Below are 12151 nucleotides of genomic sequence, written 5' to 3' on the forward strand. Positions count from 1 at the left end.
GCCATTTGTAAATTTTGCACAGAAATTCTTTCCTGTTTTTCTTTTTTTTTTCTCTCTTTGAGTTATTGCATTAAATGTGTGCTGTGCGAGGGAAGCAGAGATGACTGAGAACTCTGTAGATGTCCCTTAGATTGAAGCATTGATCCATTTATAACACTATTCTGCGGTTATTTAGTCTTCTGGGACAGAAGATAAACGGCTTGTATCTAATTACAGACATGTGGATTATTAACAAATAGCCTACCAAAATATCTGAAATTGTAAGCAGAAACATATTTAAATTAGGCTTTAAAAAAAGAATTCCTGCACCCACCTGTCAAAAGTATTTGTTTTGGTGTCTGACTGTAAAGCACATTTTCTACAGGCCTATATTGTCACGTTCTGACCTTAGTTCTGTTGTTATGTCCTTGTTTTTTAGTATGGTCAGGGCGTGAGTTGGGTGGGTTGTCTATGTTAGTTTTAGTATGGTCAGGGCGTGAGTTGGGGTGGGTTGTCTATGTTAGTTTTAGTATGGTCAGGGCGTGAGTTGGGGTGGGTTGTCTATGTTAGTTTTAGTATGGTCAGGCCGTGAGTTGGGGTGGGTTGTCTATGTTAGTTTTAGTATGGTCAGGGCGTGAGTTGGGGTGGGTTGTCTATGTTAGTTTTAGTATGGTCAGGGCGTGAGTTGGGGTGGGTTGTCTATGTTAGTTTTAGTATGGTCAGGGCGTGAGTTGGGGTGGGTTGTCTATGTTAGTTTTAGTATGGTCAGGGCGTGAGTTGGGGTGGGTTGTCTATGTTAGTTTTAGTATGGTCAGGGCGTGAGTTGGGGTGGGTTGTCTATGTTAGTTTTAGTATGGTCAGGGCGTGAGTTGGGGTGGGTTGTCTATGTTAGTTTTAGTATGGTCAGGGCGTGAGTTGGGGTGGGTTGTCTATGTTAGTTTTAGTATGGTCAGGGCGTGAGTTGGGGTGGGTTGTCTATGTTAGTTTTAGTATGGTCAGGGCGTGAGTTGGGGTGGGTTGTCTATGTTAGTTTTAGTATGGTCAGGGCGTGAGTTGGGGTGGGTTGTCTATGTTAGTTTTAGTATGGTCAGGGCGTGAGTTGGGGTGGGTTGTCTATGTTAGTTTTTCTATGATTTGCTATTTCTGTGTTTGGCCTGGTATGGTTCTCAATCAGAGGCAGCTGTCAATCGTTGTCCCTGATTGAGAACCAATATTTAGGGAGCCTGTTTTCTAATTGTGTTTCGTGGGTGATTATTTTCTGTCTTTGTGTCTGTCACCAGACAGGACTGTTTCGTTTCGTATCATTCTCTTTGTTTAATTTTGTTTTAGTGTTCTGAGTTGAATAAATATCGTCATGAACACGTACCACGCTGCGCTTTGGTTCCGATCCTTGCTACTCCTCGTCAGAAGAAGAGGACGATCGTGACATATGGCAGGTTAGGGTTGGGTGCGGGATTATCACAACGGCTAAAGTCGGTTGCAGATGAGTTATTAGCAATTGTGTGCGAGTGCGGATGAACAAACAGTTGACCCACGCATCACTACTGTGTGTGTGATTGTGTGTGTGTGTGTGTGTGTGTGTGTGTGTGTGTGTGACTGTGTGCGTGCGTGTGTGTTTTGTGTGTATTTGTGTCATAGTGTAATAGCCTACCTGTAGTCCATTAGGCCGAAGCCAGCTAGCTCAATACTTCCCAGGGAACTCTAGATTAGATTAGATTAGATTAGGAGTAGTATTAACCCAACTGGCCATCTCACCTTTAATCCTGTTAACCAGTTACTACAGCCCGGATTACACAGGAGAAACAAGTGTGTATTAGTTAATGGTATCCGTTGTGTTGTCTAGCTCTTTGTAACACAAATAGGAGCTAGTGAGTTGTTAGCTATTAACACATTGATGTCCGGTAGGTCGTAGCCTAGCCTAGCTCCTGGACCTATTGGTTACACTGTAGAGTTGCTAATGCTAGCTATTAGTTAATGGTATTGTATATGTTAGGCCGTAGCCTAGCCTAGCTCCTGGACCTATTGGTTACACTGTAGAGTTGCTAATGCTAGCTATTAGTTAATGGTATTGTATATGTTAGGCCGTAGCCTAGCCTAGCTCCTGGACCTATTGGTTACACTGTAGAGTTGCTAATGCTAGCTATTAGTTAATTGTATATGTTGTTATATTGTTATAGTGTTCTATAGTGTTATAGTGTTCTATGTTGTTATAGTGTCCTATATTGTTATAGTGTTCTATATTGTTATAGTGTTCTATATTGTTGTAGTGTTATAGTGTTCTATATTGTTATAGTGTTCTATATTGTTGTAGTGTTATAGTGTTCTATATTGTTGTAGTGTTATAGTGTTCTATAGTGTTATAGTGTTCTATATTGTTATAGTGTTAGATAGTGTTATAGTGTTCTATATTGTTGTAGTGTTATAGTGTTCTATATTGTTGCAGTGTTCTATATTGTTATAGTGTTCTATAGTGTTATAGTGTTCTATAGTGTTATAGTGTTAGATAGTGTTATAGTGTTCTATAGTGTTATAGTGTTCTATAGTGTTATAGTGTTCTATAGTGTTATAGTGTTAGATAGTGTTATAGTGTTCTATAGTGTTATAGTGTTCTATAGTGTTATAGTGTTCTATAGTGTTATAGTGTTAGATAGTGTTATAGTGTTCTATAGTGTTATAGTGTTAGATAGTGTTATAGTGTTCTATAGTGTTATAGTGTTCTATAGTGTTATAGTGTTCTATAGTGTTATAGTGTTCTATAGTGTTATAGTGTTCTATAGTGTTATAGTGTTCTATAGTGTTCTATATTGTTATAGTGTTCTATAGTGTTCTATATTGTTGTAGTGTTATAGTGTTCTATATTGTTATAGTGTCCTATATTGTTGTAGTGTTCTATAGTGTTATAGTGTTCTATAGTGTTATAGTGTTAGATAGTGTTATAGTGTTCTATAGTGTTATAGTGTTCTATAGTGTTATAGTGTTCTATAGTGTTATAGTGTTCTATATTGTTATAGTGTTCTATATTGTTATAGTGTTCTATAGTGTTATAGTGTTCTATAGTGTTATAGTGTTCTATATTGTTATAGTGTTCTATATTGTTATAGTGTTATAGTGTTCTATATTGTTATAATGTTCTATATTGTTATAGTGTTCTATATTGTTATAGTGTTCTATATTTTTACAGTGTTTTATATTGTTATAGTGTTATAGTGTTCTATATTGTTATAATGTTCTATATTGTTATAGTGTTCTATATTGTTATAGTGTTCTATATTTTTACAGTGTTTTATATTGTTATAGTGTTATAGTGTTCTATATTGTTATAATGTTCTATATTGTTATAGTGTTCTATATTGTTATAGTGTTCTATAGTGTTCTATATTGTTATAATGTTCTATATTGTTATAGTGTTCTATATTGTTATAGTGTTCTATATTTTTACAGTGTTTTATATTGTTATAGTGTTATAGTGTTCTATATTTTTACAGTGTTTTATATTGTTATAGTGTTATAGTGTTCTATATTGTTATAGTGTTCCATATTGTTATAGTGTTCTATAGTGTTCTATATTGTTATAATGTTCTATATTGTTATAGTGTTCCATATTGTTATAGTGTTCTATAGTGTTCTATATTGTTATGATGTTCTATATTGTTACAATGTTCTATATTGTTATAGTGTTCTATATTGTTATAGTGTTATAGTGTTCTATATTGTTATAGTGTTCTATATTGTTATAGTGTTATAGTGTTCTATATTGTTATAATGTTCTATATTGTTATAATGTTCTATATTGTTATAGTGTTCTATATTGTTATAGTGTTATAGTGTTCTATAGTGTTATAGTGTTCTATATTGTTATAGTGTTCTATATTGTTATAGTGTTGTAGTGTTATATATTGTTATAATGTTCTACATTGTTATAATGTTCTATATTGTTATAGTGTTCTATATTGTTATAGTGTTATAGTGTTCCATAGTGTTATAGTGTTCCATATTGTTATAGTGTTCTATATTGTTATAGTGTTCTATATTGTTATAGTGTTGTAGTGTTATATATTGTTATAATGTTCTACATTGTTATAATGTTCTATATTGTTATAGTGTTCTATATTGTTATAGTGTTATAGTGTTCCATAGTGTTATAGTGTTCCATATTGTTATAGTGTTCTATATTGTTATAGTGTTATAGTGTTCCATAGTGTTATAGTGTTCCATAGTGTTATAGTGTTCCAAATTGTTATAGTGTTCTATATTGTTATAGTGTTCTATATTGTTATAGTGTTCTATAGTGTTATAGTGTTATAGTGTTCTATATTGTTATAATGTTCTATATTGTTATAATGTTCTATATTGTTATAGTGTTCTATATTGTTATAGTTTTATAGTGTTCTATAGTGTTCTATAGTGTTATAGTGTTCTATATTGTTGTAGTGTTCTATAGTGTTCTATAGTGTTATAGTGTTCTATATTGTTGTAGTGTTCTATAGTGTTCTATAGTGTTATAGTGTTCTATAGTGTTATAGTGTTCTATATTGTTGTAGTGTTCTATAGTGTTCTATAGTGTTATAGTGTTCTATATTGTTGTAGTGTTCTATAGTGTTCTATAGTGTTATAGTGTTCTATATTGTTGTAGTGTTCTATAGTGTTCTATATTGTTATAATGTTCTATATTGTTATAGTGTTCCATATTGTTATAATGTTCTATATTGTTATAATATTCTATATTGTTATAGTGTTCCATATTGTTATCGTGTTCTATAGTGTTCTAAAGTGTTATAGTGTTCTATATTGTTGTAGTGTTCTATAGTGTTCTATATTGTTATAATGTTCTATATTGTTATAGTGTTCCATATTGTTATAGTGTTCTATATTGTTGTAGTGTTCTATAGTGTTCTATATTGTTATAATGTTCTATATTGTTATAATGTTCCATATTGTTATCGTGTTCTATATTGTTATAGTGTTCTATATTGTTATAATGTTCTATATTGTTATAGTGTTCTATATTGTTATAATGTTCTATATTGTTATAATGTTCTATATTGTTATAGTGTTCCATATTGTTATCGTGTTCTATATTGTTATAGTGTTCTGGTTCTGGTTATATAAACCCCTGGTTATCACACTTGACCAAATGTTCCTGTCAGATATAGAGGTTTTTCATCTTGTATTTGTGTTTATCGTCACAGGTTATCGTCACGACTCCTATGGAGATGTTGAAGATTCAGCTTCAAGATGCTGGGAGAATTGGTAAGAGATTTAAAGAGATGGAGGAGAATCAGTATGAGATAGACAGAGGACAAACAGTAAGAGATAGATAGAGGAGATTCAGTATGAGATAGACAGAGGACAAACAGTAAGAGATAGATAGATGAGATTCAGTATGAGATAGACAGAGGACAAACAGTAAGAGATAGATAGAGGAGATTCAGTATGAGATAGACAGAGGACAAACAGTAAGAGATAGATAGAGGAGATTCAGTATGAGATAGACAGAGGACAAACAGTAAGAGATAGATAGAGGAGATTCAGTATGAGATAGACAGAGGACAAACAGTAAGAGATAGATAGAGGAGATTCAGTATGAGATAGACAGAGGACAAACAGTAAGAGATAGATAGATGAGATTCAGTATGAGATAGACAGAGGACAAACAGTAAGAGATAGATAGAGGAGATTCAGTAAGAGAGATAGAGGTGAATTAGTAAGAGATAGATAAGAGGAGATTCAGTAAGAGAGATAGATAGTTATTATTATTTCTGTATGTGTAATGTTTACTGTTAATTTTTATTTTTTATTTCACTTTTGTATATTATCTACCTCACTTGCTTTGGCAATGTTAACACATGTTTCCCATGCCAATAAAGCCCTTGAATTGAATTGATAGAGGAGAATCATTTAGAGAGAGTGGAATGAAGTCCTGTATTACAGCGTGATTTAAATTTAAAGGCACTGTTCTCGCTTTAGTGGAGACGGCATTCACATGACCGTTACATTTCTCTATCGGCGATCCAGACCGAATACAACCATTTAGAAAGATGGAAAAACAATCTGTGAGATATTTAGAGAGATGGAGGAGGATTGGTAAGAGAGAGACACAGAGCTGCAAAATGGAAGGGTCACTATGACCTAGTGTTGAAATATGGATCAATTCTGCCCCCGTGTGGTCAATAGTGGATCCACATAAGGATCCTACCATCTCTACTGTCTATTCTATATTGGATCCACATAAGGATCCTACCATCTCCACTGTCTATTCTATATTGGATCCGCATAAGGATCCTACCATCTCTACTGTCTATTCTATATTGGATCCACATAAGGATCCTACCATCTCTACTGTCTATTCTATATTGGATCCACATAAGGATCCTACCATCTCTACTGTCTATTCTATATTGGATCCACATAAGGATCCTACCATCTCTACTGTCTGTGGGTGGGTGGTGGGTGGGTGGTGGGTAGGTGGGTGGATGGATACTATATTGTCCACAGACAGAACAGAAAAGTTAGTGCATCTTAATTACAATAATAGTAAAATTCTTCCTTAACAAATCAACTATCAGAAAAGCTCTAACCCCACGCTGTACCTGTCTGTCCTTCTATCAGAGGCCCAGAGGAAGCTGATGCCAGAGACGGTAGTACCGGGGACCGTGCCGACCAAGTCCCCCACCGCCATGCAACTGACCAGGGAACTGCTTAAGGAGAAGGGAATCGCTGGGCTGTACAAGGGCCTGGGGGCCACACTGCTCAGGTAAACAACATAGCACCACAGACGGACACTGTTCTGACCACCAACTACCCTCGACTCATTGGCTCTATCTCAATTTTATTTTCTGGATTCCTACCGTCCTCGTCTCCTTCTCAAAACGTATGGAGGAAAAAGATCAGAGACTAAGGGACCTTGGATCTTCTCCTCCAAGACGTTTTGAGGAGTCGAGGAAAGAGGACGCGAGGAATCGAGGAATCAAAGAAATACAATGAAAGCCCATTCATAGATACACCGACACACACTGAGGTATGACAATATGATAAACTCTCCTCTGCTCGTCTCTCGTTTCTCCCTTCCTCTCTTCTCTCTTCTCAGGGATGTTCCGTTCTCCATCATCTACTTCCCTCTGTTTGCCAACCTGAACGACCTGGGGAAGAGAGGAGCGGAGGGCCCCGCTCCGTTCTATGTCTCATTCCTGGCAGGCTGTCTGGCTGGCAGCACGGCCGCCGTGGCTGTCAACCCTGTAGATGGTGAGACATAATATTATAATATCCAGTATCTAGTTAATAATACTGTAGTAATATAGACTGGCAGCACGGCCGCTGTAAACCCTGTAGACGGTGAGACATGATATTATAATATCCAGTATCTAGTTAATAATACTGTAGTAATATAGACTGGCAGCACGGCCGCCGTGGCTGTCAACCCTGTAGACGGTGAGACATGATATTATAATATCCAGTATCTAGTTAATAATACTGTAGTAATATAGACTGGCAGCACGGCCGCTGTCAACCCTGTAGATGGTGAGACATAATATTATAGTTAATAATACTGTAGTAATATAGACTGGCAGCACGGCCGCTGTCAACCCTGTAGATGGTGAGACATAATATTATAGTTAATAATACTGTAGTAATATAGACTGGCAGCACGGCCGCTGTCAACCCTGTAGATGGTGAGACATAATATTATAGTTAATAATACTGTAGTAATATAGGCTGGCAGCACGGCCGCCGTGGCTGTTAACCCTGTAGACGGTGAGACATGATATTATAATATCCAGTATCTAGTTATATAGACTGGCAGCACGGCCACCGTGGCTGTCAACCCTGTAGATGGTGAGACATGATATTATAATATCCAGTATATAGTTAATAATACTGTAGTAATATAGACTGGCAGCACGGCCGCCGTGGCTGTTAACCCTGTAGATGGTGAGACATAATATTATAGTTAATAATACTGTAGTAATATAGACTGGCAGCACGGCCGCTGTTAACCCTGTAGACGGTGAGACATGATATTATAATATCCAGTATCTAGTTATATAGACTGGCAGCACGGCCGCTGTCAACCCTGTAGATGGTGAGACATAATATTATAGTTAATAATACTGTAGTAATATAGGCTGGCAGCACGGCCGCTGTTAACCCTGTAGATGGTGAGACATGATATTATAATATCCAGTATCTAGTTATATAGACTGGCAGCACGGCCGCTGTCAACCCTGTAGATGGTGAGACATGATATTATAGTATCCAGTATCTAGTTAATAATACTGTAGTAATATAGACTGGCAGTATGGCCGCTGTCAACCCTGTAGATGGTGAGAAATGGGGATTTTCTTTCAAACTTGTTATAACTTGTTATTAAGAACCTAGAATGTGTTACAATGTTATACTATTATACTACGTTATGTCTCTCTGAGTTAAAATGGTCTGTATTTAGCCGGGATCTTACACCAATCATAGGTTCTTAGTTGCATCAGTGTGTGTTGTAGTGTTACCATGGTGTTGTTGTGTATTGACAGTGATAAAGACCAGAATCCAGTCTATGAACAGAGGGAGTACAGAGGAAACCTACAGCGGGGTGACTGACTGTATCAGGTAACTCTCAACACATGGGGATTGTGGGGTATTGACGTTGTTTCAGGTTTTCGCTCTCAAAATCACACTTTTTGTTTTGGATAACAACAGGATGTTCTAAGTATATTACAACACATATTACCACTTCAGGAGATTGTTGAGTGTAGTTACCCTTTCATTCAAGTGCCCATGCACTTAGCACTGTTTGGTGTTTCTGTAGTACAGCCACCCAGCACTGTTTGGTGTTTCTGTAGTACAGCCACCTAGCACTGTTTTGTGTTTCTGTAGTACAGCCACTTAGCACTGTTTGGTGTTTCTGTAGTACAGCCACCTAGCACTGTTTGGTGTTTCTGTAGTACAGCCACCTAGCACTGTTTGGTGTTTCTATAGTACAGCCACCTAGCACTGTTTGGTGTTTCTGTAGTACAGCCACCTAGCACTGTTTGGTGTTTCTGTAGTACAGCCACCTAGCACTGTTTGGTGTTTCTGTAGTACAGCCACCTTGCACTGTTTGGTGTTTCTGTAGTACAGCCACCTAGCACTGTTTGGTGTTTCTGTAGTACAGCCACCTAGCACTGTTTGGTGTTTCTGTAGGACAGCCACCTAGCACTGTTTGGTGTTTCTGTAGTACAGCCACCTAGCACTGTTTGGTGTTTCTGTAGTACAGCCACCTAGCACTGTTTGGTGTTTCTGTAGTACAGCCACCTAGCACTGTTTGGTGTTTCTGTAGTACAGCCACCTTGCACTGTTTGGTGTTTCTGTAGTACAGCCACCTAGCACTGTTTGGTGTTTCTGTAGTACAGCCACCTAGCACTGTTTGGTGTTTCTGTAGGACAGCCACCTAGCACTGTTTGGTGTTTCTGTAGTACAGCCACCTAGCACTGTTTGGTGTTTCTGTAGTACAGCCACTTAGCACTGTTTGGTGTTTCTGTAGTACAGCCACCTAGCACTGTTTGGTGTTTCTGTAGTACAGCCACCTAGCACTGTTTGGTGTTTCTGTAGTACAGCCACCTAGCACTGTTTGGTGTTTCTGTAGTACAGCCACCTAGCACTGTTAGGTGTTTCTGTAGTACAGCCACCTAGCACTGTTTGGTGTTTCTGTAGTACAGCCACCTAGCACTGTTTGGTGTTTCTGTAGAACAGCCACCTAGCACTGTTGTTTGGTGTTTCTGTAGTACAGCCACCTAGCACTGTTTGGTGTTTCTGTAGTACAGCCACCTAGCACTGTTTGGTGTTTCTGTAGTACAGCCACCTAGCACTGTTTGGTGTTTCTGTAGTACAGCCACCTAGCACTGTTTGGTGTTTCTGTAGTACAGCCACTTAGCACTGTTTGGTGTTTCTGTAGTACAGCCACCTAGCACTGTTTGGTGTTTCTGTAGTACAGCCACCTAGCACTGTTTGGTGTTTCTGTAGTACAGCCACCTAGCACTGTTTGGTGTTTCTGTAGGACAGCCACCTAGCACTGTTTGGTGTTTCTGTAGTACAGCCACCTAGCACTGTTTGGTGTTTCTGTAGTACAGCCACTTAGCACTGTTTGGTGTTTCTGTAGTACAGCCACCTAGCACTGTTTGGTGTTTCTGTAGTACAGCCACCTAGCACTGTTTGGTGTTTCTGTAGTACAGCCACCTAGCACTGTTTGGTGTTTCTGTAGGACAGCCACCTAGCACTGTTTGGTGTTTCTGTAGTACAGCCACCTAGCACTGTTTGGTGTTTCTGTAGTACAGCCACTTAGCACTGTTTGGTGTTTCTGTAGTACAGCCACCTAGCACTGTTTTGTGTTTCTGTAGTACAGCCACCTAGCACTGTTTGGTGTTTCTGTAGTACAGCCACCTAGCACTGTTTGGTGTTTCTGTAGTACAGCCACCTAGCACTGTTTGGTGTTTCTGTAGTACAGCCACCTAGCACTGTTTGGTGTTTCTGTAGTACAGCCACCTAGCACTGTTGTTTGGTGTTTCTGTAGTACAGCCACCTAGCACTGTTTGGTGTTTCTGTAGTACAGCCACCTAGCACTGTTTTGTGTTTCTGTAGTACAGCCACTTAGCACTGTTTGGTGTTTCTGTAGTACAGCCACCTAGCACTGTTTGGTGTTTCTGTAGTACAGCCACCTAGCACTGTTTGGTGTTTCTATAGTACAGCCACCTAGCACTGTTTGGTGTTTCTGTATTACAGCCACCTAGCACTGTTTGGTGTTTCTGTAGTACAGCCACCTAGCACTGTTTGGTGTTTCTGTAGTACAGCCACCTAGCACTGTTTGGTGTTTCTGTAGTACAGCCACCTAGCACTGTTGTTTGGTGTTTCTGTAGTACAGCCACCTAGCACTGTTTGGTGTTTCTGTAGTACAGCCACCTAGCACTGTTTGGTGTTTCTGTAGTACAGCCACCTAGCACTGTTTGGTGTTTCTGTAGTACAGCCACCTAGCACTGTTAGGTGTTTCTGTAGTACAGCCACCTAGCACTGTTTGGTGTTTCTGTAGTACAGCCACCTAGCACTGTTTGGTGTTTCTGTAGAACAGCCACCTAGCACTGTTGTTTGGTGTTTCTGTAGTACAGCCACCTAGCACTGTTTGGTGTTTCTGTAGTACAGCCACCTAGCACTGTTTGGTGTTTCTGTAGTACAGCCACCTAGCACTGTTTGGTGTTTCTGTAGTACAGCCACCTAGCACTGTTTGGTGTTTCTGTAGTACAGCCACCTAGCACTGTTTGGTGTTTCTGTAGTACAGCCACCTAGCACTGTTTGGTGTTTCTGTAGTACAGCCACCTAGCACTGTTTGGTGTTTCTGTAGTACAGCCACCTAGCACTGTGTTAGCACTGTTTGGTGTTTCTGTAGTACAGCCACCTAGCACTGTTTGGTGTTTCTGTAGTACAGCCACCTAGCACTGTTTTGTGTTTCTGTAGTACAGCCACCTAGCACTGTTTGGTGTTTCTGTAGTACAGCCACCTAGCACTGTTTGGTGTTTCTGTAGTACAGCCACCTAGCACTGTTTGGTGTTTCTGTAGTACAGCCACCTAGCACTGTTTGGTGTTTCTGTAGTACAGCCACCTAGCACTGTAGCACTGTTTGGTGTTTCTGTAGTACAGCCACCTAGCACTGTTTGGTGTTTCTGTAGTACAGCCACCTAGCACTGTGTTTGGTGTTTCTGTAGTACAGCCACTTAGCACTGTTTGGTGTTTCTGTAGTACAGCCACCTAGCACTGTTTGGTGTTTCTGTAGTACAGCCACCTAGCACTGTTTGGTGTTTCTATAGTACAGCCACCTAGCACTGTTTGGTGTTTCTGTAGTACAGCCACCTAGCACTGTTTGGTGTTTCTGTAGTACAGCCACCTAGCACTGTTTGGTGTTTCTGTAGTACAGCCACCTAGCACTGTTTGGTGTTTCTGTAGTACAGCCACCTAGCACTGTTGTTTGGTGTTTCTGTAGTACAGCCACCTAGCACTGTTTGGTGTTTCTGTAGTACAGCCACCTAGCACTGTTTGGTGTTTCTGTAGTACAGCCACCTAGCACTGTTTGGTGTTTTTGTAGTACAGCCACCTAGCACTGTTTGGTGTTTCTGTAGTACAGCCACCTAGCACTGTTTGGTGTTTCTGTAGTACA

At 39.1% G+C, this 12151-nt stretch overlaps 1 protein-coding gene across 4 annotated transcripts in view; it reads left to right on the forward strand.

The window, feature by feature from the left end:
- LOC139376666 (mitochondrial glutamate carrier 1-like) overlaps window positions 1–12151 on the forward strand; it is a 273532-nt gene that overhangs the window by 96567 nt on the left and 164814 nt on the right. For 3 of the 4 annotated variants that reach the window (XM_071119524.1, XM_071119532.1, XM_071119517.1), the window contains exons 7-10: window positions 5169–5229; window positions 6589–6733; window positions 7067–7221; window positions 8505–8584. In XM_071119524.1, coding sequence (XP_070975625.1) covers window positions 5169–5229; window positions 6589–6733; window positions 7067–7221; window positions 8505–8584 — 441 coding nt within the window. Of the gene's footprint in view, window positions 1–5168; window positions 5230–6588; window positions 6734–7066; window positions 7222–8504; window positions 8585–12151 lie in introns of those variants that run through there. The other variant, XM_071119507.1, reaches the window with a different exon arrangement.

Source organism: Oncorhynchus clarkii, chromosome 2 (assembly GCF_045791955.1).
Source record: "Oncorhynchus clarkii lewisi isolate Uvic-CL-2024 chromosome 2, UVic_Ocla_1.0, whole genome shotgun sequence".
NCBI lineage: Eukaryota > Metazoa > Chordata > Actinopteri > Salmoniformes > Salmonidae > Oncorhynchus > Oncorhynchus clarkii.